The sequence below is a fragment of the Tamandua tetradactyla genome, chromosome 11 (assembly GCF_023851605.1).
Source record: "Tamandua tetradactyla isolate mTamTet1 chromosome 11, mTamTet1.pri, whole genome shotgun sequence".
NCBI lineage: Eukaryota > Metazoa > Chordata > Mammalia > Pilosa > Myrmecophagidae > Tamandua > Tamandua tetradactyla.
In genome coordinates this window covers 48,966,523-48,993,171 of record NC_135337.1, presented here as the reverse complement: position 1 = coordinate 48,993,171, position 26,649 = coordinate 48,966,523, and the positions used below count along the sequence as shown (strand labels likewise).

Sequence of the window (26,649 nt, the reverse complement as noted above, 5' to 3'; positions counted from 1 at the left end):
GTTTCCTTTTTAAATGGAACTGGTCAAGAGCCTCCAGGTATGTACTGAGGAAGTTTGCTTGGTGGTTAGTGGAGATTGGATGAGTCTGCCCATGGCTTGCAATTTATTCAGTTTATAACAGAGAGGAACACTGTTAGGTGCATCCCCTCTCCTTGTGCATTTTTAATTGTTTTATTCTTAGTCTTATATTGTTTACCTTGGTTCCCAACTCTGAATTAATGAGGAACTTAATGAGAAAAGAACACATAATTCTTTCAGTTTACCTCAAGATAATTTCTTCAGATCCATAAATTTCCATGATCTGGAAATATTGATATACAGAAGATCAAGATAGCTGTAATATTTCAAAACATGGCATAAGAAAGAAAAATAAATCGGTTTTACCTATGTATCCTGCCTCTAATCAATAATCTCTGCGGTCCATTTTGGATAAGGGAACAGATTAAAGCGATTCTGTATTCTCAGCATTTTCACACTACAGTACAACTGCACAAATCGTCACTGTGCCTAGAATGCTCTCCTCTTTCTCTTTTTCCTGTCTGGTACTCCCTTTGCAACCTTAACCCACAGTTCAGCTCTTACCTCCTGTGTGAAGATATCCTCCCCAACTCCCCCTACTGTGGATTCTTCCCTTGGTATCCCCATAGCACCTGCAGGGCATTTAGCTTCTCCATAGCCCTTAGTTTTGAAATCAGTCATTGAGTTTGCTGAGATCGAGGACAGCTTGGTATCTCCACTGCCCAGCACAGTGCTTCATGCATATTCTATATTCAACAAATATTTCTTAACTGGGTGAGGATAGGTAGAATTGAAGCTTAATAGCTAAGATTAGCGACTGGAGGAGGGTTGTGGGGAGGTGGAGAGTGCTTAAGGAAGAGGAAAAATTATAAGCAAAAAGAATCAAAAGATGGAGGCTGAAATGCACAAGGTCTGTTTAAGGAGCAATAAAACGGCTAATGCAGAGAGTTCACTGTTTGGGGTGTGAGGGCCTTGAGGGACACCGATTCAAACTGAGTGATTAAAGAACAGGTTCCACCTTAATGATATGGACCAGGGAGCTCTCTGCTCCCATCCCTGCCACGTCTGGAGTTCCACTGTTCATTTAAGAGAGTGAATAAAATCCTGGAAACAAACATTTCCAATGGAAGGGACTTTAAAGCCCAAAGGCAAGAGCAAAATAACCTTTTAATTTCCAGGATGAATGAACCAAGTAATTTTTGTGAGTGAAATCTTCTGTTTCTGCAGCAGCCATAAATCATACCTGTGGGAGCTGTACCATTTTACTTCCAAATATACATCTTTAAAAGAACACAGCCATTCCTTATTATGCTCCTTTTTCACAATTTCATTGCATTCGTCATTCATCACTAGTAAAAGAGTCCTGTTGATTCTATGGTAGGAAAACTATTTGTTATATTCACAATCCAAGTGTCTACTGATTAGTGCAGGCATTTTGCATTAGCTGATCAGGACAGCTGTGTAAACTTCCGCTAAGATTTACTGCATTCTCCATTTACCTGTGACCAACTTTTATTATTTTCCAGGCCTGGATTTCTTTCACTTGGTGTATTCTCTTAAGAATTACTGTCTACAATACTATGTTTCTGTCTATTTGAAAATTGTGTCCATTTGCAAATGATTCAAGCCAGACTCAAGCCTGATCTACAGAAAGTTGTTGCTGCCTAAAAATTTGTTGGGCATTCTCTTGATAGATAGTGTAAATATACAGTGTTAACATGATGGAAAACACAAGAACATTTCCATAGCTCCCAACTATAGAATGATATACAAAAATTTATGACTTAGGTACATGGAACCTTGAGTAGGGCATAAGATTTTGTAGGTTTGTCCAGAGTGATGACCCAATAAATCCCAGAGTGATTTGAACAGTGAGCAAAAAAGTATTTGCAAAGTCCCCTTGGGGGGAATGGTGAGAAAAGGGGAAAACTCAACTTCCCCAAGTGGAGAATTCTTGATATTTTCACAAGCAGCGGGAACAACCAAAGCAATGGGCTGAGCCCCCAATCTTGGGTTTTGTTCATATGAAACTTAACCCCACAAAGGATAGGTCAAGCCTACTTAAAATTAGGCCCAAGAGTCACCCCCAAGAGAACCTCTTTTGTTACTCAGATGTGGCCTCTCTCTCCAGCCAATACAACAAGCAAACTCACTTCCCATTCCCCTCTCTATGTGCGACATGACTCCCAGGTATTGAGAAAAGCTTCTTGACCAAAAACAGGAAGAGCGAAATGAGACGAAATAAAGTATCAATGCCTGAGAGATTCCAAACAGAGTCAAGAGATTATCCTGGAGGTTATTTTTATGCATTAAACAGATATCACCTTGTTAGTCAAGATGTAATGGAGAGGCTGGAGGGAACTGCCTGAAAATGTAGAGCTGTATTCTTGAAGATGTTTCTTGAAGATAAGTGTATAATGATATAGCTTTCACAATGTGATGGTGTGATTGTGAAAACCTGGTGTCTGATGCTCCTTTTAGCTACCTTATCAACAGATGAGTAAAACATAGGGAATAAAAATAAATTATAGGGGGAACAAATATTAAAATAAATTTAGTAGATTGAAATGATAGTGAGCAATGAAAGGGATGGGTAACAGATTTGGTATGTATGAATTTTTTTCTGTTGTCTTTTTATTTTTTTCTGAATTGATGCAAATGTTCTAAGAAATGATCATGATGATGAATATACAACTATGTGATGATATTGCGAATTGCTGATTATATATGTAGAACGGAATGATCATATGTTAAGAATGTTTGTGTTTGTTGTTATATTTTTAAAAAATTAATTAAAAAAAATATATATATATGACTTAAGGGCAATTGAAATTGTTTCCACACTTTAAGCTCTGCTTCCATTAGATTGGTTCACAATATTAGATTGAAATCTCAAGGTGCTGCTGAATATCATCAGCTGTTTTTCTTGCCCAATCTCTGTGTTTAAATATTCTTTCATTATCCATGTGCTTTGGAAAAAAGATGGGGGAAAGAATGTTTTAATTGAATAATCTGTATTCAGTCAAGCATTCCTTCTCCCTCAGAAGGTATCTGGAACTTACTTCACTGTTTTTATATATCCTGCCAGTATAGTATATTGATGAGAGAACTGAGGTCCAATAGTGTTAAAACAAGACATGAAATATCGATTAATTCTTTTTTAAAATTCCCTTTTTACTCCTGAGTATAGCTGATTTCAGAAGCTGCTGCCAATATTGTACTCTCCAATAAACCTCCATTATTGGAAGGGTCTTGAGCCCCTTTGAGCTTTGATGAATGATTATTATGCTTTTGAAATGTTAGCTTTGAGTGCTCCAGGCCTGGCTTTCATCGGGTCTTGGAAGAATTGAGTAAGAAATAGTAAAATTTAGACTGTAAAGTTTGAACCAAAAGTCCCCTGGGGACTATTGCATGTAGGAGAGGCAGCCACGAATGCTGAAACTCCTGAACTCTTCATCTTCGTACTCACTGAGATTTTTCTCTCCCCTTCTAAAGCATATCCCCCCATTGCAAGCCAAGCCATTGCTCGCATTGGACCTAGGCCAAGTGAATTTGCTAATTCTAGGGTTACGTTAGAAGGCAAGGTAATGGTTCAGTATTGGCTGAACCTGGATGGCTTCGAAAGGACTTGTAATGATGGGAGAAGAAAGATGTTTGTCTGGTTGAGGAAAGCCAGTCAGACAATGATCAGCAGCGTGGGGATGGTAGAGAAGGAAACCTGGCTTTTCAGGGGCAGACCATCCGGAGGGCAGACCAGCTGGAGCCAGGAACAGGAGGAATTGGTGAGTCAAGAAAGCTGCTGCACTATTCAGGCACAAGAACCTGGCACAGAGGAGAATCTTGTGAAATGTGAAGGGAAACTTCTCAGAAGCTATGGGGAGAAGAAGAAGTTTGGACTTAGGGGAGAAATCGGGAGCTAGGACTAATGTGTCCACATTCAAAACTACCCCTATGGCTTTTCTATTAAGAGAACAAAACTATATTCAGAAATAATATCTATGCATTTATTATTTCCTATGTCTTAGATACTCTAAGCAATTCACATGGATAAACATTTGTTTGCAAGAACCCATAAGATGTATGTGGTTATTATCCCAATATCACAGATAAGGAAGCTCCAATCTAACATTTCTGTGTTTTGATTTCCTTACTCATAAAATCAGTGTAATAATACATGCCTTGCAAGGTCTTGTAAGTCTAAGAGTATATCTAAAACAGAACATCTTCTGACAAAGATGGTAAAGTAGGGAGCTCTACAACTCAGTTCCTTCCAACAAAACAACTATTAAACAGGTAGGAACTGTCCAAAACACCTATTTTGAAACTCCAGAGGCCAGAAGAACCCTCTACAGCATCCAGGGAAGAGTGAGAGGAAAAGATTGATAAATGGCTGGCTTTGAAGCTATCATGTTTAGTGAAATAAGCCAGACACAAAAGGACAAATATTGTATGACCTCACTGATCTGAAACAAACAAACTCAGAGAGCCAGGATCTAGAATATAGGTTGGCAAAGGATGGTATGGGGATAGGGACTGGGAAGTTGTTCTAGTTTGCTAGCTGCCGGAATGCAACACACCAGAGACAGATTGGCTTTTAATAAAAGGGGATTTATTTTGTTGGTTCTTCAGAGGAAAGGCAGGTAACTTTCCACTGAGGTTCTTTCTTACATGGAAGGCACAGGATGGTCTCTGCTGGTCTTCTCTCCAGGCCCCTGGGTTCCAACAACTTTCCCCGGGGTGACTTCTTTCTGTATCTCCAAAGGCCTGGGCTGAGCTGCAAGTGCTGAGATGAGGAATGCCGAGCTGCTTAGCAGTGCTACGTTGCAATCTCTCATTTAAGCACCAGCCAATTAAGTCAAACATCACTCATTGCAGCAGACACGCCTCCTAGCTGACTGCAGATGTAATTGGCAACAGATGAGGTTCACATACCGTTGGCTTATGTCTGCAGCAACAAGACTAGGTATGCTCAGCTGGCCAAGTTGACAACTGAATCTAACTAACACAGAAGTTAAGACTTAAAATATAGAGAGTTCCTATTTGGAATGATGGAAATTGTTGGGTAATGGATGGTGGTGATGGAAGCACAACATTGTGAAAACAATTATGTGCACTGAAATACATATCTGAATATGATTAAAAGGGGAAATGTTAGATTGTACATATGGTTACAGAATAATTTTTTTTAATCCATCAACTACAGTATGCAAACAGTGAACTCTAAGTTCACCATGGATCTTAATTAATAGGACAGTTATGAAAATATGCTATCATCTATTATAGCAAATGTTCCACACCAATGCAGAGTATGGAATGTATATGGGATCCTGTTCTTTAGGCATGATGTTCTGTAAACCCACAACATCTCTAATACAGGAGGAGAAATTAATAAAATGAATAATGTAAAAAAAAGTACATGTCATTTCCTGGAGGCACATGGAAGTACACACCGGTCTTAGTAGCTGTGACTTTCTTTATGACTGTGTGAGAATTAATAGGGGGCATTCTTTTCTGTCATGGGCAAGCAAGAACACACTGAAAACCACACAATAAAGCATGTAGCTCCTTGGAAACACATAACCCTGTCCAGCATCAGTCATCAGCTGCCCTCTCAGCTGTCCCAGCAAGCATGGTTTCTACTTGCTGGCTGTGATGCCAGCTCTATATGGGTCACTGAGGAGGAAAAGAGTTTTAATAGTTTCACCCAGAAGAAGGCAAAAGGAAGGGCTCCAGTGAAAGTGATGGTCTATCCCCTCTGGTCGCCTGTGAGGACACCTTTGAAAGAAGACTAGGAAAACAATTTGGTGGGTCCTTGTATATTTATTGCATGACCTGGCAATTCCACTTCAAGGTACATACCCCAAAGAATTGAAAGCAATGACTCAGACAGATATCTGTACACCAGCATTATTCACTGTTGCCAAAGATGGAAGTACCTTAAGTGTCCATCCACAGATGAATGGATAATCAAAATAGGGTACACACACACACACACACACACGTACACACACACTGGAATATTATTAAGCCAGATACTAAAAAACAGATAATTGTATGATTTCACTTATATGAAATAACTAGAATATGCAAATCCATAGAGACAGGAAGTAGATTATAGGTTACCAGGGGTAAGAAGTGGAGAGGTGGGGAGAGAAGGAGGGAGTTAATGGTTAACTGGTACAGAGTTTCCATTTAGGATGATGGAAAAGTTTTGGCAATAGATGGTGGTGATGGTAGCACAACACTGTGAATGTAATACCACTGAATCATATACTCAGAAGTGGTTAAAATGGGAAATTTTATGTTGTGTATGTGACACCACAGTAAAAATTTTAGAAATAAAATAAATGGTAAGAACAACAACAAAAAAGAAGCCTATATCAAAATCCCACTTTATTGTCTAGTTATTTGATAATTGCTATTTCTTCCATGTATCCTGAGCACATAAAACACACTAGCTAGTGCACGATTTCCTTGACAAACATGAAAAGTTGTCGTGCTTCCTGGAGGGTTTATGCAGTGGGTAGTAAAACAAAAGAACAAGGATTACATTTTGTTAATAGATGAATGCCACTCACATACCTCACAAAACCAAACAGCAGCATAAATGCCCAGTAACCTGGGTCCGCATTTGGGTTCAGGGGAATGGATGGGTAGAAGACTGTGGATGTGCTGAACCTTCCGGAACACAGTGAGTGCAGAGCTAAGTCCTTTCTCGCATCTCTTCTTCATGATCAGCTGAATCACTCTCCTCAAAGTGGCCCATGCCAATCTCCACTATCAGATGTTAGAAGTAATAATGTTGTCCAGGTCAGTTTAAAACAATGAAGTTACTATTTAAAAAAAAAAAAAAATTCTTCAGCTTCTAGAGGGGAGCTTCTCAGATAAGTTATGTAGGAAGACTGTGGCATTTCTTTCCGTAGCTCCAAGTTCTTCTCAAGATGCACCTCAGGGAGCTCATTAAACAGATGTGGGGAGGATTGGGGACGAGGGCATTCATGCAGATTGGTGCTCTCCTTTTACATTAGCCCTGAAATTTCTTCTTGACTTCTAAGTCTCGGAATTGTAGAACAGCTAAGAAGCCTAACGCCATCATTCTTTCCTTGTTGTCACTTTTCATACACTTCACTGACTCTCTCTCCCTCCTTATCCATAGTTCTCCTTCTTCTCTCTCTCTCTCTCTCTCTCTCTCTCTCTCTCTCTCTCTCTCTTTCTCTCTTTTATCCATGATCTTCTTCACTTATCCTCAGCTGTCCCTGGTCTTTATGATATTGTCTTTTTGAATAATCCTTATTCTGCTTCTACAATCTGTTTCTCACAGTTTGGTCCATGGGCTATTTTTATTTTAATTTCCTGAGACTGTTTGATAAAACACAGAATCTTGGGCCCCACCCAGACCTACTGACTTCTGGAGATGGGTGTCACATTAAAGTTTAGGAAGCATTACTCTTTCTAGCCCTCGTAATTCTTTTCATGTATTTTATATTTATAATTCATATTCATATAATATAAATATCTGTTCCACAGGGGACCCTCCACCTCTATATGAATGTTTATCTAGAATAATAGTTTTCAACCAGGAGTGGTTTTGCCCCCAGGGGATATTTGTAATATCTGGAGACATTTTTGGTTGTCACAACTGGGGGGAGGGGTGCCATTGGCATCCAGTAAGCAGAGACCAGGGGTGCTGTAAACGGTACAGCTCATAGAAAAAATAATTATCCTATCCCATGTGCTGATAGTGCTGAAGTTAGTAAACCCTGATCTACAGAAAGTGTTATTTTTTGGCCCATTAGAGTGTAAGCTCCTTGAGTTCAGATTGAGTGAATGGTGTTCAATAAAGAGCAGAGGATCCTGCAAATAGATAGTAAATTCAACATAATGAAATTTTCCTTTGAAGAGTTCCATTTCAGCTTCCTCAGTTCCTCCTCTGAAATTCTGCGGAAGGGAAATGCTGCTCATTAGAAGGCTACAGCTTGCAGGTAATAGAAGAAAAATGCTTCACAATGTGTTTCCAGAAATGAAGAGATGAGAAAGTGTGTTTGGGAAACAGGGGTGCAGGCAAATGAAGGAGGCTGACAGCCAAAAATATTGAGACTGGTGAAAATAAGGATAGCTTGTCACACAACGAATCCCTCTGACTAGGGACATCAAGGAACAGGGGAGACATCAAGATGCCAGGTAGCTTGTATTTGATCAGTAATAAACTAAATGAAAGATCATATTTTAAATCATATGCCTTCAAGCATATGCTACATCAAGGTGTTGACAGCCTCATTTTTCGAAGAGATAAGCAAATAAATTTAAGTAGTTGCCAAATTGTAAGTATCTTGATTACCAAGGAACAGTGGGATGCAAAGCTTGGCCAGTGGAAACAAATGATTGATAGCGTCCTCTTAACACTCTTGCCTTTATTTCCCCCTGCACAGCTCATTATTCTGTGGCATTAATTTAAGCTTCCCCATCGTATTGAATTAGGTGCTTAAGTTCTCTTATCATCCCTATGGGAGTCTCGATTGTTTATTTGTAGATGGCAATAATTGTTTTTATCGATCCCCAAACATGGTAGGTATAAAAAGAGCTATGGATGATGGCCAGCTGGTACATAGTTAGTGCCACATGCATGAGTGACAAATTATATGATAATATTTGGCCCCAGAGGAAACCCTTTAAGAAGTTTTTAAGACATTTCATAGTTATTAGGTCTCTCCAAGCTAAAAAGCGTAGACAATTTTCATGTGTATCAGTTCAACTCGTTTTTTTGTTGTTGTTCTTATTGAACCTTAAAAGATCATTTGTGCTTGCTCATTTCCACATTCGCACATAGCAGCACAGGAGAGTTTGGAAGTGGTGCAGTTATAAGAATTTTCAGAGCTGGTGCCATCCAGGCCAGTGACTCAAATCACCAGGGTAGTTCTGTTCAGAAGAATTTCTGGATTAATCCAGCAGTTGCAATACTTCCACTACAAGCATCATTGCAATAGACATTAGCTTCAAGTATTTTGAGAAGAGACCACTTTGCTAGTTCAAGCATGTACTGTGGGTAGGAAACCTCATGTGATTTCACATCAGGGAAAGAAAATTAAACTTTCTAATTAAATGCTGCTTTTAGGACAGGGCACTTGGGCAGTATGAGCCTCTCCAGTATTTTGAATCAAATACTATAGTTTGCTTGAAAAGCATGTTTCTGTCTACCAAGACACAAAATAAATCAGATTAGGCTTAAAAGGAAAGGGTATCAGAAATGTGGTAATAATGTCCTTATTAGGGTGCATGGGTGGTTCAGTGGTAGAATGCTCGCCTTTCATGCAGGAGACCTGGGTTTGATTCCCAGACCATGCACCCCCCCACACACACCAAAAAGTTTTCTTATTAGGTGTGTTGACGTGGAAAGATCTCTGACTAGATGCCAAACCCTGAAATTGTGACCTTCTTCTCCTGTGATAAAGAGAAGATAAACAAGTAGAGAAGCCACTTTGATAATTGTACCCTATTTATCCTTTGAGGGCTCTGGCCCCAAAGCTATCTATTGAACTCCCAGCACTGACCACCTGGGTTGGAACTGAATAGTTTATTTGGCAGTGGGGGTCCATTAGTCACACAAATAATCTCCATTTATCCTAGAACTGTACTATTCTCTTGGTCCTTGACCAACTTCTAGGAAAACATAAGGGAAAGATGCTTTGTATGAACTCAGATTTATATTTTTCACACCCAAATTAAGATTTGCCCTCAATCCTTAGTCCAGTTGCTGTCCTTGGTCTTGATCAACCATTTTGGTACCTTCCATGAGAGGTGACATGAAGGAAGGAACCATGAGCTCCTCCCCCAAATGCCACTGCCATTACAAGGTGAAAACTTGACACCTACTTCATCTCTTTATATACTCCCCAAATATTGAATGGCATGCCCATTACACAGTGCGTGTTAAATGTGACCTGACTGATTAGCATGTTTGTTAATTATGTATCGAATATGCATGGAGCATGGTGCTATCCAATGGCCAAAGCTTAATAACAGATTGATTATTGAGGGAAAGGATCATAGGCTCATTTAATTTTTAAATTGGAAGAGAGCCTGGATCTCAGTTTGTTCATCCATCTTATTTTAGGGAAAAGGAAACTGAGACCAAAAGAGGCTTAAAATGCTGATCAAAGCTTCATACTTAATAGTAGCTGAGCTAAAATGTGAATCTAGGTCTCCTGACTCAGTTCTGTACTGCACACTGAAACACGTGGATTTGTGCTTTGTTGCATTGAATTGTGACCAATTGTTTTGACATGTGTGCCCTCCCTAACTGGACTATGTGCTCTTTAAGAAAATATTCATCACCAGCTTCTAGCACAGTCAGTGGCACATAATAGGAGCTCAATAAATGTTTGTTGACAGAATGAATACATAGGTGAAAATGTAAGATCTGTTTTTTTAATTTTTTTCCAACATGTGCAAGTAAATGGAATTTTCAGTGATCTCTATTAAGATTTATAATGAAGAATGAAAGAGGATAGGCAGGCCGAAGGGAAATGAAAGGTAGAAAAGGTAGAGCAAGAAGACAAGGAAAAGAAAAGAGGCTATACAGATTGGTAGGAATAATAACAGGGCAAATTCAGTATATAGACAAAAGTTCTGGATTCCATTTGGGAACTTTCTGCAACTCCTGTGGAATAATGCTTCTTCTGATCTTTCCCAATTTTCATATGCAGACATACCTCATTTTATTGTGTTTTACTTTATTGTGCTTCACAGATAGTGCATCTTTTACAAATTGAAGGAAGTCTATAAGCACCATTTTTTCCAAGAGCATGTACTCAGTTCATCTTTCTGTGTCGCATTTTGGTGATTTTCACAATATTTCAAACTTTTTCATTATTATTATTTCTATTATGTTGATATGTGATCAGTGATCTTTGTTGTTACTGTAACAACAAGTAATATTGTTATACAAATAAAATGTAAAATAAAATTTGCATAGCAATCTTTGTTATTTGGGGTGTCATAAACTGGGTCAATATAAGATGGAGAACTAAATCTATAAATGTGTGTGTTCTGACTGACCCACTGACTGCTGTTTCCCCATCTCTCTCCCTCTACTTGGGCTTCCCAATTCCCTGAGACACAACAATGTCGAGATCAGGCCAATTAATAATCCTACAATGGCCTTGAAGTGTTCAAGTGAAAGAAAGAATTGTGTGTCTCTCCCTTTAAATCAAAACCTAGAAATGATTAATCTTACCAAGGAAGGCATGTCAAAAATTGAGATAGGCCGAAAGCTGGACCTCTTATGCCAAACAGTTGGCCAAGTTGTGAAAAGTTCTTGAAATAAGTGAGAAGTGCCACTCCAGTGGACACACGAATGATAACCAAGTGAAACAGCCTGATTGCTGCTGCAGAGAAAAATTTAATGGTTTAGATAGAATATCAAACCAGCCACAACATTCTTAAGCCAAATCTAATGCAGAACAGGGCCCTAACTCTCAAGTTTATGAATGATGAGAGATTTGAGAAACCTGCAGAGGAAAAGTTTAAAGCTAGTAGAGGTCAGTTCAGAGGTTTAAGGAAAGAAGCCGTCTCTGTAACATACAAGATGAAGCAGCAAGTACTGATGTAGAAGCTGCAGCAAATTATCCAGAAGATCTAGCTAATACAATGGATGAAGGTAGCTACACTAAACAACAGATTTTCTATGTAAATGAAACTGCTTTCTATTGGAAGAAGATGCCATCTAGGACTTTCATAGCTAGAGAGGAGAAGTTGTTGCCTAGTTTCAAAGCTCAGAAGGGCAAGCTGACTCTTTTGTTAGGGGCTAATGCAGCTGGTGACTTTAATGATCATTGAAACCAATGATCCTTAATCATATTGAAAATCCTAGGACCCTTAAGAATTATGCTAACTCTACTCTGCCTGTGCTCTATAAATTGAACAATAAAGCCTAGATGACAGCACATCTGTTTACAGTATGGTTTAATAAATGTTTTAAGCCCACTGTTGACACCTACTGCTTAGAACAAAAGATTCCTTTCAAAATATTACTGCTCATTGACAATTCACCCAGTCACCCAATAGCTGTGATGGAGACATATAAGGAGATTAATGTTGTTTTAATGCCAGCTAACAGAGCATCCATTCTGCAGCCCATGGATCAAGAAGTAATTTCAACTTTCAAGTCTTATGATTCAAGAAAGCATTTCATAAGGCTATAGCTGCCATAAATAGTGAGTCCTCTGATGGATCCGGGCAAAGTCAATTTGATACCTGCTGTAAGGTATTTGCCATTCTAGATGGCATTAAGGACATTTGTGACTCATGGGAAGAGGTCAAAATATCAACATAGACAGGAGTTTGAAAGAAGTTGATTCCAACCCTTATGGATGACTTTTAGGGATTCAAGACTTCAGTGGAGGAAGTAACTGCAAATGTCGTAGAAATAGCAAGAGCATTAGAATTAGAAGTAGAGCCTGAAGAAGTAACTGAATTGCTGCACTCTCATGATAAAAGTTGAATGGATGAGAAATTGCTTCTTATGGATTAGGAAAGAAAGTGGTATCTTGAGAAAGAATCTACTCCTGGTGAAAATTCTGTGAACATTCTTTACATGACAACAAAGGATTTAGAAAATTATGTAAACATATTTAATAAAGTAGCAGAGGGGTTGGACAGGATTGACTCCATTTGTTTTTACTCTGATTTTGAAACCAAATTCTGTTCATAAAAATGCTATCAAGTAGCATTGAGTGGTTCAGAGAAATCGTTCATGAAAGGAAGTTAATTGATGCAGGAAACATCATTGTTGTCTTACTTTAAGAAATTCCACAGCAACCCCCCAGCCTTCAGCAACCAGCACTCTGATTAGTCAGCAGCCATCAACATAGAGGCAAAATCCTCCACCAATATAAAGATCACAACTCACTGGGGGCTCAAATGATGGTTAGCATTTTTTAGCAATAAAGCAGTTTTTAATTAAAATATATACGTTGGGTTTTTTTTATCATAATGGCATTGCACACTTAATAGACTACTATATATTATAAATGTAACTTTTATATGCACTGGGAAACCGGAAAATTTGTGTGACTCACTTCATTGAGGTGGTCTGGAATGGAACCTGTACTATCACCAAAATATGCCTGTAAGGACTTTTAAGAAGGTGGTGCTTTAAGCACCTCCCATCATATCAGGTCCTCCTCATACCCCCAAATACAGGGTTAATTGCAGATTAATTTGTGTAATAAACAAAGTTGATGTTTAGTATATTTCATCTACAACTTAGCAGTTGCCTAACAACCTGGGGTGGTCCAAATGTCCCTATAAGGCGAGTTTAAGGACGTAAGCAGTCATCTGTTCATGATGAATCAGATCACCTTGACTAAAGACAAATTGGAGATCCAGATTTTCATCGAACATTCCCATGAATTATTTGGAACCTGGCAGTTCCCTTCAATTGACCACCCTTCCCTTTCACTTACTACACTTCTCAGCTAAGCTGACCTTGCTGTTCCTTGAACATACCAAACACATTTCCATATGTGTGCTTCTGCACTTGTCATTTCCTATGCCTGGAACACTTTTCTCTGTTCACATGACTTCCTTTTCCTCTTCTTTTTTATTATCAGATCTTTGAACACTTTACCAGATAAGTGGCCAACCTTTATATCATAGCCATCTCTAAGCTCAGCCCTCTGGCCTCATGAAGATCAAGTTTTGTCTCTCTTGATTACTACATCCCAGCATCTAGAACAGTGATTGGCACATAGTAGGTGTTCAGTAAAAGTTTGTTGTAGAAATGAATTAGTAACTCTGTAAATTTCTTCTTTGATCTTGGCAAGATAGGTCGCACAAAGGAAAAGTCTTATCTCATGCTCTGTGGAAGGTAGTGAGGGAAAACTTTTTGAAGCTTTTGAGACCAAGCCATTCACCTACAATGCATCCAATTTATACTTAGAAAACCAACAAACCTTAGAGATATGTCCAGGTAAGCAAGATAGCACCATCATTATTCAGTTTCCATCAGGGCTCCAGACAACTTGGAAAAAAAAAATCTCTCTGATATACGGCTCTAATTTGTGTCATACAGAAAGTCAAATAAATTATTTTTCACCTGGAGGGAGCAGGATTATTTGACTTCAGATATTTGCCATATGGTTTCTCTTCCACATAAAATAGCTTCAAGGCTTAAGGTAGCAAGAGTGAGAGCATGCCTATAAATTATTCAGAGATAATTCAAAAAAAGTGTGTCTCTTTGATAGATCGTCAACTTTCTTAGTGCTTTTTGTCCTGATAACAAGTGCTTTGTTTTTGATAAAGCATTGCTTGTTTCTCACCACACTTTATTGTTGCTCTGTGTATGTTTTCTCTGTTGTTTTGTCTTGTTTGTTGTTGTTGATGATGCTTCCATCACAGAGTCCAGTCTGGCTCTTATCTCAGCACGGGGTGGTTTACCTTCATTCTGGCCATGGACGCCTGTTACAGCATTCACGTCTATGGGATGATAAATGACACCTACTGCAAGTAAGATCACAGGAAATTATTTTTATGCATCTCCAATTCTGATATCTTGTCAAAATATCACAATTCATTTTAATACCATAAATCTGAGAAACAGATAAAGCAACAATTATTTCCCAGTGTTCTTTGCTGACATGACATTTTATTGTCAGTGCATCAAGTTGTGACTTTTAGGGATGATAGAAAGAAAAATATTTACTACAGCCTAATGTAAATGTCAGAAGAAACATTTTTTTTCCTTAATCAGCGGCATATCAGGGACTTGTGGATTGGAAGTATGGAACATACAGAACAAGTTTAGTGGTTATTTAATTTGCAAAGCAAGTTTGTCATTTCTGCTGCTCTAATGGCTTGATGGATGGCTGTCTCCTCAATGGTATATTTGATCATGGAGGACAAAATGTCCTGAAGCCTTGACAAAACTGACAGCTTAACCAGAATTCCTGGAAATTATATTTCATTAATAACTGAGCAACCTGCCAGATCCCTACTTACAATGAATGTTTATCCACAGTATATCCTTGCTGACAGTATAGTTTTTAATTAGATAATAAAACAAATCCTCCATGCTCCATCAAGGCAATGGAATATATTTCCCTACCAACAATTGGCACAATCTAAATCAGATAATGTTTTAATCATATTGCCAAAATGGCAACACTCAACCACAGTTTTCATGTTCAAATATTTCTATCCTAACTATGAGAATAATGGAGCACAGATGAATCAAATATCTCTTTCCGAAAAATCACAAAGTTTCCTCAAGCTTCAGAAAACCATCAGGCTATCCAAAATTTTCATCTATTATATGCTATTTTCTTTTTCAAAAGATATCTATATGTTTGAATGTAATTGATATGATATATAAATTTTATTTGATCTGTTAAAACACTGAGAGCCTGGTAAAGTCTTCCTAAAGGCTTCATACATAATAGCTTTTAACTGAGTTCATGGATAAGAATCATTCTTGGGTTGCAACTAAATGCATTTACTGGGAACATAATGGATTCTTGTAATTGCATTCTTCATTCTTCATTTTCTTTTTTCTCTTTTCTTTTCTAGGACAGAAGGGTATAGAAAAGTCCCATACCATTACTATGAACAAGGCAGAGATGAGTGTGATGAATATTTTGTTCATGAACATGCCCCATATGGGGGGCATAGGTTTATCACTGAAAAGAAAGTGTTTACTAAATGGGCCAAGAAACATAGGATAATATTTACACACCCAAACTGGACAGTGTCTTGATGTTGATTTTTCTGATCTTGTCACAACACTTGACATGATGCTACTGCAACTGTGATGCTGATGATACTGAGGACGATGATGATGATGATGAAGAAGATGATGATAAAGACAACAGTGATGTTCAAGTTCCTGTACAATCAGACATGGGTGGTGACTGTGCCAGTAATTTGATCTTGGGGTTCTGTGGAGGGTGGTTGTGCTTATTATGTTCTCTCTGAAGGTTCAACACTACATACTGCACTTTATAATTTAACTGGAATTGAAATGAAGGCCAGTAACCTGACAGCTGTGACCTAAGAAATGGGAAGATTATCCTTCAAGGTGGCTGCCCAGAATTTTTAAACAGTGAGTAACTTCCAAAGTCCATGAGCATTGGCCCCATGAGCCTAAGTGATTGACTTCGTGGTCTCTTGAAACTAAGTAGCTCCATTGTCTGAAGCATGGTTGATTGTCAAACACTCATCCAAAAAAATGGTATCTGAGTACAAATATCTTACCATGGTAACTAGCTAGGGGCAGGGAAGGTATTTCTTCCTGACATACCATCTTCCTACACTACTCCCTATACCTAAAGCCTCAGGCCAAGTACCTAATTAATGATGTAGGTATAATGGACTTCCTGCCCATCAGGATTACTTGATTAATTCAAAATGGGCCAAGTAGCAAATCTTGATGGATTTCCACTCTAGCCACTCCATTACTACTACCCCAAACCATACAACTACATATATTATTAGAATGATCTTTATTAATGTTTAGTTATTTTTGTTACATCCTAAATATTTCAGAACCCACTTAACATGGAAGTTATCAGTTTCAACACTGTAATAACATATACTGTGAATACAGCCTAAGACATAGCCGAAAGGGGTTTACTAACTCTGCTTCAATATCCAACAGCCTAAAATTACATGCTTTTTAAAATCATGAAATAAGGAAATTAAAGCATATTTTTCCATGTATATGTACACTATGCTATCATACTTCTTAATGTATATTTGTATATTCAGATTTCTATTGTATGTGCCCAAGATTTGCCTCTCCTATATAGTACATTATCATTGTCAAGTGCCAACTGTTGGACATGGAGAGGAAATGATTCCTTGTACTTAAATCTGACCAGAGCTTTTGCCTTCTCGGGGTTTATTTTCCCCACAGTGTATGTATCAGTTGTTGTACCATAACAACAAAAATAATGACCTTAATGTCCAAAGTGCTTTCTCATTTAGAGTCCTTTTAGGTATGTATCCCATGGGCAGTCCCTAACTGCCCTGAAGAGCTGTTGCCCTGCTAATCTTCCATCTCTTTAGCAGATGATCTCTAAGTTGCTAATTGTTCTGATGTATCCCAGATTGTTTCCCCTTGCTAATATTTGTACAGAATAGCATTTAGATAAATTAGTAACCAACTGATTTCAGTGCCAAATACAATATATCAGGATTATGCAAAAAGTATAACAAGGATCGGTCCTAGCCAAAACTAGGACACCTGTGTGCATAGGTACATTTGATTTTCTTTTTTACAATGACTCTCTTTAGGTGGGGAGTAGATGAGGAAGCAGGGAGAATTGGGAGTAAATAAAAGTAGACAAATAGAGTTTCCTTTTCCAGTCTTGAGATGACTCTATTTGCCATATACTCATTGCTTAGTAAATATCAGAGGATGAATTTGCTGGGAAGGTAGGTGAGAGTGAAAAACATCCTTGCATAATGATTTGCAAGACAAAAGCCAGATGTAAGTAGCTTATATTTACAAAATGTTTTGGTGTCTGCAAGTGGTGATTTATTTCACCTCAGTTGCACTTTTGCAGGTCTTTATCATTAAAACGTGCCATTTTGGAACAGGCCTCTTTCCTCCTCTGTTCTGCCAATGTTGAAATACCAGTATGCACTCCACAAAATCTACCAAGCACCCATCCCATCCCTGAAGAGAGTTGTTATTCCTTCGTTGTTTTCTTAAGTAATTTTTGTTTTATCAATGTTAGTTTTCCTAGAGCTTATGATGAATAGGAATGTCCACTCGAAACAAAAAATAGATACAGATATTAAAATTGTAATGCACACTGTTTTTCCCTCATTGTGATAGAAAAATTTCACTTTTAAATAAAAGAGAATCCTTGATTAATCAGAATTCTGGAGACTGAGATAGCCTAATGTATTCAGTTTTCTAGTAAACAGAGGGTCATCTCTATTTGTTTTCACCCTTACTGATGGGAAAGTTGTGAAAAACAGCTGGCTCCCTTGCATCACAGTAGCTTTCTCCAGTGGAGACTTGAAGTGGCAGGACGTGAATGTCTGTATGTCTCACTCCCTGGCAGTAGGTGTGTGTGGACTAAGCTCTGATGCCACACTTATACCAACAGTGTTTTCTTTGGAAGGATAAGGCTGAGCTTTTAATTTTACTTCCGTTCCTTCTCTTTCATTTTTTCCCTTTCCTTTCCATCTTTCTTATCATTTTAAACATTTATCTAAATTTCTACTCTACACATTTTATTGTTTTTCTCTATTGTGGTCTCTTCTAAAAGTGGGACACAAAATAACACATTATTCTTAATTTAGAGACCTGATTAGTTGATTTCTAATGTGAGATGGTTTGAAGCTATATATGTCCCAGAAAAGTATGTTCTTAAAGAGAATTCATTCCTATGGGTGTAGAATCATTGTAAGTAGGCGCTTTTGGTGAGTACGGTCTCAACTTGAATTAAGGTGTGAACTACCTCAATCAGGTGGATCTTGATCCTTTTAGTGGAGTCCTTTATAAGAGAATGAAATTCAGACAAACCAAAAGAAAGCAACAGAAGCAAGAGGATGAAAGCTATGGAACCCAGAAGAGAAAGGAGAGACCAGCAGACACTGCCATGTGACAGAAGAGTCCGGGATGGCAGCAGCTCATTTTCAGGGAGAAAGTATCACCTGATGATGCCTTGATTTGAACATGGTTCTAAGCCTCGAAACTGCAAGCTTGTAAACTAATAAATTCTGACTGTTAAAAGCCAGCCCATTTTTTTTGGTATTTGCTTTCAGCAGCGTAGCCAACTAGAGCACAGTGTAATCTGCATTTTGATAAAATCTCATGACTATTTTACTCAGCAATCTTAATTTTCTCTGCTTCCATATTCTGTTCTTAATTTTCTCCACTTCCATATTCTGCTCCTCTTTATCCCTTAATTTTAGTGGAAATTTAACATGTTTGGAAAATTTTTCCATTTAAGATTTACTAATAGAGAAGAACATGGCAAAGGAGCAATTGAAAGAGGGCGCTTTTTTAATGCAAATTTCTAGTCAACTCCATAAGCTCTGGTCAACATGAAGACATTTCATCCAGCGACTAAACATAGAAATTTTAACTGAACTCACTCCTCACTGGTCTGCATGAATACAGGAAGTTAATGAAAATATATATAAAAAAATTACTATACCTTCCAAGACTCTGAGCAAATGTACTAGGGAAAATACATACAAGCTAAAAATAATGGAGTTAAGTACTATTTTTAATTCTGCAGAATCCTAGGAAAAGCAAGGAAATTTAAAAGGTTTGTAAAACAAGTGTATATTCTAAGTTAGCCTAGTGTTAAGTAGAAATTATTTGCATTATTATTATGGCAATGTGAATGTGAAACCTTTTAGAGTATATGATTTTACATTACTATCAAACATATCAAAGAAAAATCTGTTTGGGTGGGATGTTTGTATAATGCACACTGGTTCCATGTGGATATAGAGTTTCCCAAATTTACATGGAGATATACATGTAATCCTATATTTATCCTATATTTTTCACTGCTGTGTGTGAATCACAGAGCAGCCTATTTTAGAGTTCATCTGAAACTTGTTGAGCTACATTTTGAATCATGATGTAGAAAAAGCAAAAATCCAAATTAAATGTACTTTAAATCTTGTGATTGCTTTGATAAAAAATACATAATATCGTATTCAACAGCAGGCTGGAAGAATAAAGGTAAAGAAGCTGCTAAGACTAGAAATGAAAACACAATTAAATGCCCCAGTTGTCACAAATCATACTTGTGAGTGGAGCAGTCTGTAGTAGGCTGTGCAGATTGCAGCTCAGCGAACGTCCCATTGAAAAACATCACATCAAGCTTCATTCACACTGAAGTAAATGAATATTGGTGCCCCTATTCAAATAAGCCTGTCTTTAGCATAAGTGAAATACTTATTTGCATGATTTTTATTATGTGGCTAGAGAACTGTGACCATTGTGAGAAAAGAAAATTGTATAAGGAGATTGTTCTTTGAGGATTTGATATGAATCAGCCTCTGTGGGAGCAAGAGTTGGAATTGGGAGCTAAGATTCAGACGACCTTTCGAGAAGTATGAAGCCATTAGAAGAGAATCACTCATTACATCCTTAGGAGAGAGACAACGTTAAAGTACATCATCTGATAGTGTTAATTGATGTTAATTGTGAACTCGGTTCAATTTTGATAAATAAGAAAATAGAATCAGTTGGCTTACTTTTTGTTTTTTAATGACGTGCCCATTTACCATCATGTGGCACGTCAAATGCAGAGAACTATGCTGTCCATTCAGTCTTTTGCATGTCTTGTTTCAATAGGGCTCATGGGGGGCGGAGGGGGGGAAATGCCTTCTCCCCAACTGCGTTTTTAAAAGGCAAGACCACATAATTTTTCAAACATTTTTTATTGTATAATATAACATATATGCAAAGCAGAGAAAGAAAAAAAAGCAGTAGTTTCCAAAGCCCCCTGCAACAAGTAGTTACAGGACAGATCCCAGAGTTTGTCATGGGCTACCATACCATTGTCTCAGATTTTTCCTTCTAGCTACTCCAGAACTTTGAAGGCTGGAAGGAATAAATATTTCTTTATCATCATAATCAATTTTTTATCTTTTTTTGTGAAAAATAACATATATACAAAAAAGCAATAAATTGCAAAGCACAGCACAACAATTAGTTGTAGAAGAGATTTCAGAGTTTCGTATGGGTTACAATTCCACAATTTTCTGTTTTTACTTCTAGCTGTCTAAGATACTAGAGATCAAAAGATATATCAATATAATGATTCAGCATGCATACTCATTTGTTAAACCCTACCTTCTCTGTATAATTCCATCACCTTTGATCTTTCTTCCAATCTTTATGGGTGTTTGGGTTATGGCCATTCTATTTTTTTCATGTTGGCTAAACCACGTATGTGGACCCAATAACTGAAGGAGACTGTGCTTTAACCTTTGTAAGCAGTCTAGAATTTTAGAGCTGAAAAGGCCCTTAGAGACCAGCTAATCCAACCTCATCATCTTGGATTTAAGGAAACAGACCTTTAGCGATAAAATAACCTGCCCATGGCTGCAAGAAGCAGAATAATGTCAGTACTGAGACTCAAATTCATGTCTCATGCCTCCTCTTCTCATACCTTTTCCACTACATATTTTTATTTTTTAGCATAGAATAGTAGCAGGGAAAAATCATATGTGGATTCTGGGAGAACATATTCCTGGAAACATAGGGCTCAGTTGGTCTTGATTCTACTGACGATCAGAGAAAGGCTCAGGCTGAATTGTAGAAATTTCACAAAATTGAAGAGCTTATCACAGTAATTCTCTGTTCTCCATTTTCTATGGTTACCTGCCAGCACTAGGCCATGTTCTATTATCTTGAAATTGTAGGACTATTTCAAAGAATATATAACTAAATTTCTTGCTTTCTCTTTGTTATTGAGGATGACTGAACCACTGAAAGACCTAAGATGTGTTGAGTGATGGCTTTTCTGGTAAAACTGGGCAGGCCCAGAGCTGAAGTGTCCTCATCCTCACACCAATTCAGTTATCCGGGTTAGTAAAACAAACTCTTGTGCACTGGCTGGTAAAATGCTTACCTTTTAGTTTCATGCGCATCTGTGTAATGCACATGATTTTTGAGTCTCTTTACCCTCCTGGAAGGTAAACCAAACCCTAAATGCCCCACAAGACCCAATCGGCATGCACATTTGGAAAGTAGCTTTTTTATTCTTTATAGGCAATTTACATGATATAGTGTTAGAAGAAGAGGATTTTGAAACTATATGTGTTGGGCCCTGAAAATGGCTTCTGTGATTCTGAAATCGCATATTGTTCTGTTGCTTGTTTTTACTGAACCTTAGCAAAACCAGTGGAGTAAAATTCCATGTAAATTGCTAAAGCATGAATCAGAACTGTCCTTGGCCATTGCAACAGTACAGAAAACGTCATTTCATTGTTGTTTTTAAAAATTCTCTGTCTTTTCTTTTCAGAATAGATACAATCTGGTTTTGGAGTAGAAAAGCTCTTCTTTCTCCACAGACTCATCTCCTATTGTTCATGTCTCAGAGATTTCAGAAAAATAGAAGTGCATGTTCAAAAACGTGATGAGCACCTTGATGAATAAACAGCAAACTGCCAAATTCATAAATTTGCCTCTATACTTCTTGTGGGCGCAGACCTGTTGTTGGGTGGGACCTTTTGAGTAGGTTGTTTCCAGGGGATTGTGACGCTGTCCATTCGTGGTGGGTCTTATTCCACTACTGGAGTCCTTTCTAAGCTTCTTCTAAGAAATTCTAAAGGAACAAAAAACAGGTTCCCTGCTACCTAAACTACAAAGTACTAATTTCTTTGTGTTTAACTTTGTTTGTCACTGCTACTGAGTAAATACCCATTTTTATTACAAACAGTATATTTTATGCTTCACTCATTTTTCTGAGTTTGCACAATTTTGCTATAGTCTCTCATTCACTTTAAAAACCTGTAATCTTTGTCTATTTATAGAAGAGACTGTAAATGCACAGTTATATATTTGGTGGGTTTTTTTTTTCTTGGCATCATATTGCTTTATTTATAGACATTGTATCTTAGAATAAAGCTTACCAAATGGCAAAGGGATGTTGGCATATTTCAGTTTGTTTTACTTTTACAAGACAAGTGAGGATATGTGAAGAAAGCCAGAGAGTATTTGCCACTGAAAGAAAGAAAAAGTGGACAAGAGAGAAATTCAGTGTATTCGATATCCAAGGGAGGACGGTGTCCAAGGTACTCCTCCAAGCAATGACAAGAAAAAAAATGTTGGTCAGCCTCCAGAATTTGTTTTGTCCATATTAATTATCTGATGCTGAAATATATTGCCTTCCTTGATGTACCAGACCTATTAGCAAACTCTGTTAGCACATAAGCTGCTTAAAATAGAGAAGACTTCCTTCTTTCCTTCATTGCTCCCTCCTTCCCTCCTTTAACTTCTTTCTGTAAAATTCAGCACGCTTGCACTTCAATGTCATGTTTGGATAACTTCCTGTTTTACAAATCAGCTTACAGTCCTCCATCAAACATTATAAGAGCGTGTTTGGGTGTGATTTTAAAAGGAGAGTCTTCTTGGCATTGGAAAAAAAATCACTTTATTTTATAAACATATTCATATACAAGGCTTGTTTGCAGTTCTGTCTGCCTCATTTGCTTCCACATATACTCTATGAAGTAGTTAATATTATCACCATTTCATGTATGAAGAAATTGAAGCACAGAGAGGTTAAGTAGCTTGCTCAAGGTCACCCAGCTAATGGCAGAGTCAGGTTTTGAATCCCAGGTAGTTTGGACCAGGAGTCCACATCTTGTTGGGGTAGACTAATAGATATAACCAACAACCCCAAATTTCACTGGCTTAACAGAATAAGGTCTATTTCTCTCTCTCATATGAGTCTGGCACAGGTGTTCCTCTCTGGCCAACTTGCTTCCAAGAGTGACTCAGGGATGTGGAGTGCCCTGCTTTTCTCCAGGTCCTTAGAGATCTGACAGATCTCATGGTGGAGGTTATGCTGGTTTGAAACTGTTATGTACTCCAAAAATGCCATGTTCTTCTAACCCAACTTTGTGGGGGAAGACCTGTTATTGGGTGGGACCTTTTGACTAGGTTGTTTCTAGGGGATTGTGACCCCATCCACTCATGGTGGCTCTTATTCCACTTCTGGAGTCCTTTAATAGGGAGAGATTTTGGAGAAAGCACAAATGCATGGAGAGCTGACACAAAGAGCAGATGCTTGGAGATAAAATGCCCTGGGAGATACTAAAGAAAGACCCCGGGGAGCCAAAAGAGCCACTTTGAAACCTACCCAGGAGAAAAGGGCCAGCAGCTGTCACCCTGGGCCTTCCCATGTGACAGAGAAACTCCAGACACGACTGGCCTTTCTTGAGTGAAGGTATCCTCTTGTTGATGCCTTAATTTGGACATTTTCACGGCTTTAGAACTGTAACTTGTAACTGAATAAATCCCTTTTGTAAAAGCCAGTCCATTCCTGGTATATTGCATTCCGACAGCTTTAACAGACTGAAACAGAGGGTTTTATGGGCATGTCCCAAAAGTGGTATATACCCACATTCCATTAGGCAAACTCAGTCACAAGACCTGGTTGTGAGGCTGGGCAATGTTGTCTAATTGTGTGCCCAGGAGGAAAAGAATCAGAGCATGATAAATGCATCGCAGTCAATGCCACAATATTCATAGGCATACAGGTTTAAAAAAATCATGCCATTTCCTGCAACTGTACAGATGACTTATGTTGATAATCAGGTGATTAAGCTCTACTAGACAGTAGAAGTAATACAATTTTTTTATGTCTTAATGATCTGGTTAAATTAAGATAGATTCATCCTCTTCTCTGATTCAACTCATTCCTTATGCAGCAATTTCCTTTGTGAGTTGTCTTAAAGGTTAGCCTTCCTTTTCAACTCTCCTTTGGACTTCAGGTCTATGTGGTATTGTGATGACTTTTTTAAATAAAAAATGAAATTGCTAGTGCTCTTCTATTAAAATTAGAAATGTCTCTGTCCCTCCCTCCCCCTTTCTCTGTTCACATTGACATATGAACTTGCTCAAAGAGAAAGTACTATTATGCCATATAAAAATTCATCACCAAAAGAGTACAGGGTGTGTCCCCATGGAGAGAGAAGCTCCATTCCTTCTTTCCCTTCAGCTCCAATCCTTTTCTTCTTTTCCCAGTACTCTGTATTCTTGAAATTTTCTATAAGATCTAGAAATCCTGTTCCTTTACTATAATAGAATTTCACATCTTAAAGTTCTTTTCTCACCTAATATTTGCCGACTTTGGAAAAATGTTTTGCATGTTAGCATACAAATAGCCTTAGTTTGTCCATTGAAGAGATTAGCTGGGGCTCTAAAAACAAAATAATTAGGGAAGAGAATCTATCAACAGTTAACTTTTTCCAGATCAATGTGAAATTCCTGTTATGGACAAGACACAATAGCTCTTGGGTAAATGACATAGATTTGAACTTTTTCTGAGAGTTGTAACAGGTACTAATAAGAATATCTTAGGGTGCTTTCCAGGGATGAATTGTTCAGTTTAGGCAGAGTGATGGCTTTCATGAATGCATGCCCATGGCTAAAGTAAATGAATAATGCAATACTCAGCGCACACCAGCAGCACGTACTGCACATGCTGTTGAGAGTTCTAGTGAACAGAATTGGTAAAACTTTTCAAATATACCAGTTTCCACACTTATAAAATTACTTAAAAGATATATAATATTCCAAAATAATTGTTCTCTTCATGCTTAAATTTCCTCAGCCTTATAACACATACAATGAAGTTTGCTTAGAGTGGTCTTCCATCTTCAGTGGCCATTTTATTTCCAATTAAAATGCATTGACCAATCTATCCTTTGGTGATGCTGATTAAAATGGTCCATCCCTGTTTTACAAAGTGGGCATATTCTACAACCATTGATGAATAAAAGGGCATTAATCTTGGATGAGAACATGAATGCATTGAAAGTGGATCAGTGGGTCATGAAGAGCTGTGGGTGACTCTACAGTGTGGGCAACAATAAAATAAAAAGTATTCAACATCCCAATATATGGGTTCAATGATTCGAGATGAAATGTGACAGTAGCACATATAAAGCTGGGCACTTAGTTTAGAAAAATTCAAGAGCATGACAGTGATCAGGAGCATGACTTAGTGAAAAGCATTTGAAGATTTTTTTTAAACTCTGAGATGCAGCAATAGGAAAGACCACCATGACCCTCACGTGCACAGAGAAAGTGTATAAAGGACAAACAGCAAGATTCAAGACTGATCAGACCACTTCGGAGAATACTTTTAAGGTTTGTTTTTTTTTTTAACTTGATTTCTGATTAAACAAGTAATGTATTTTCATTGCTCAATACGTTGAAAAAAACAGGAAAGGCACAAAGCCCATTTTTCCACTAATCAGTATTTTGACATATATTCATCCACTACTTTTCTATACTTATTTATAAAATTATACATACATTATATACTGTTTTATAACCTGCTTTTTCTCACTGATGAGAAATTGCAAGCATTTTCCCATGTCACTAAATTATCCTATATATTTTCAATAGCTACATAGAGCCATAATTTATTTAGCCATTCCCCATTTCCATTTTTCCCCATATAGTATAGTTTTTTTCAACACTTCTCTAATTTTTTTGTTTTATTGCACCAACAACATGCAGTGGTGCCTACTTGTGGGCATATTTGCCAAAAATTAGTTTAATTCTTTTTTTTTTTTTGCCAATGTTATATATGCCCAAAAGTTTATCTTGTTTTGATTAGCATTAATTGATTATATTTCTTCTTTCTTGAATTAGATCTTCCTATATTTTGACCATTTTTCTATTTTAGTGAGTCACTGCACTGTAACCATGTAGAAAAATGAGAATTCAGTCAACAAGAAGGAACAGGTTAAACGTGACCAGGGTCATGAGGGGACTAAAAATTTTGATGCACAAAAAGTTGGAAACATTTAGCCAAGCAAACGAAATGTTTTGGAAGAATTAAATTCAAATATTTAAAAAGACATTCATGCAGGTGCAAAATTAGGTTTTTACTCTGTGATTTCCATTACTCAACG

General features: G+C 37.7%; 1 protein-coding gene across 4 annotated transcripts in view; it reads left to right on the top strand.

Annotated features, from left to right (window-relative positions):
- The window catches only part of ST6GALNAC3 (ST6 N-acetylgalactosaminide alpha-2,6-sialyltransferase 3), a 563,629-nt gene extending 541,123 nt beyond the window's left edge, over positions 1–22,506 (top strand). For 3 of the 4 annotated variants that reach the window (XM_077120577.1, XM_077120579.1, XM_077120578.1), the window contains 2 exons: positions 14,416–14,523; positions 15,583–18,895. In XM_077120577.1, the coding sequence (XP_076976692.1) occupies positions 14,416–14,523; positions 15,583–15,769 (295 nt within the window). In that variant the 3' untranslated portion in view covers positions 15,770–18,895. Of the gene's footprint in view, positions 1–14,415; positions 14,524–15,582; positions 18,896–22,019 lie in introns of those variants that run through there. The other variant, XR_013159396.1, reaches the window with a different exon arrangement.
- Positions 22,507–26,649: the final 4,143 nt, after the last annotated feature.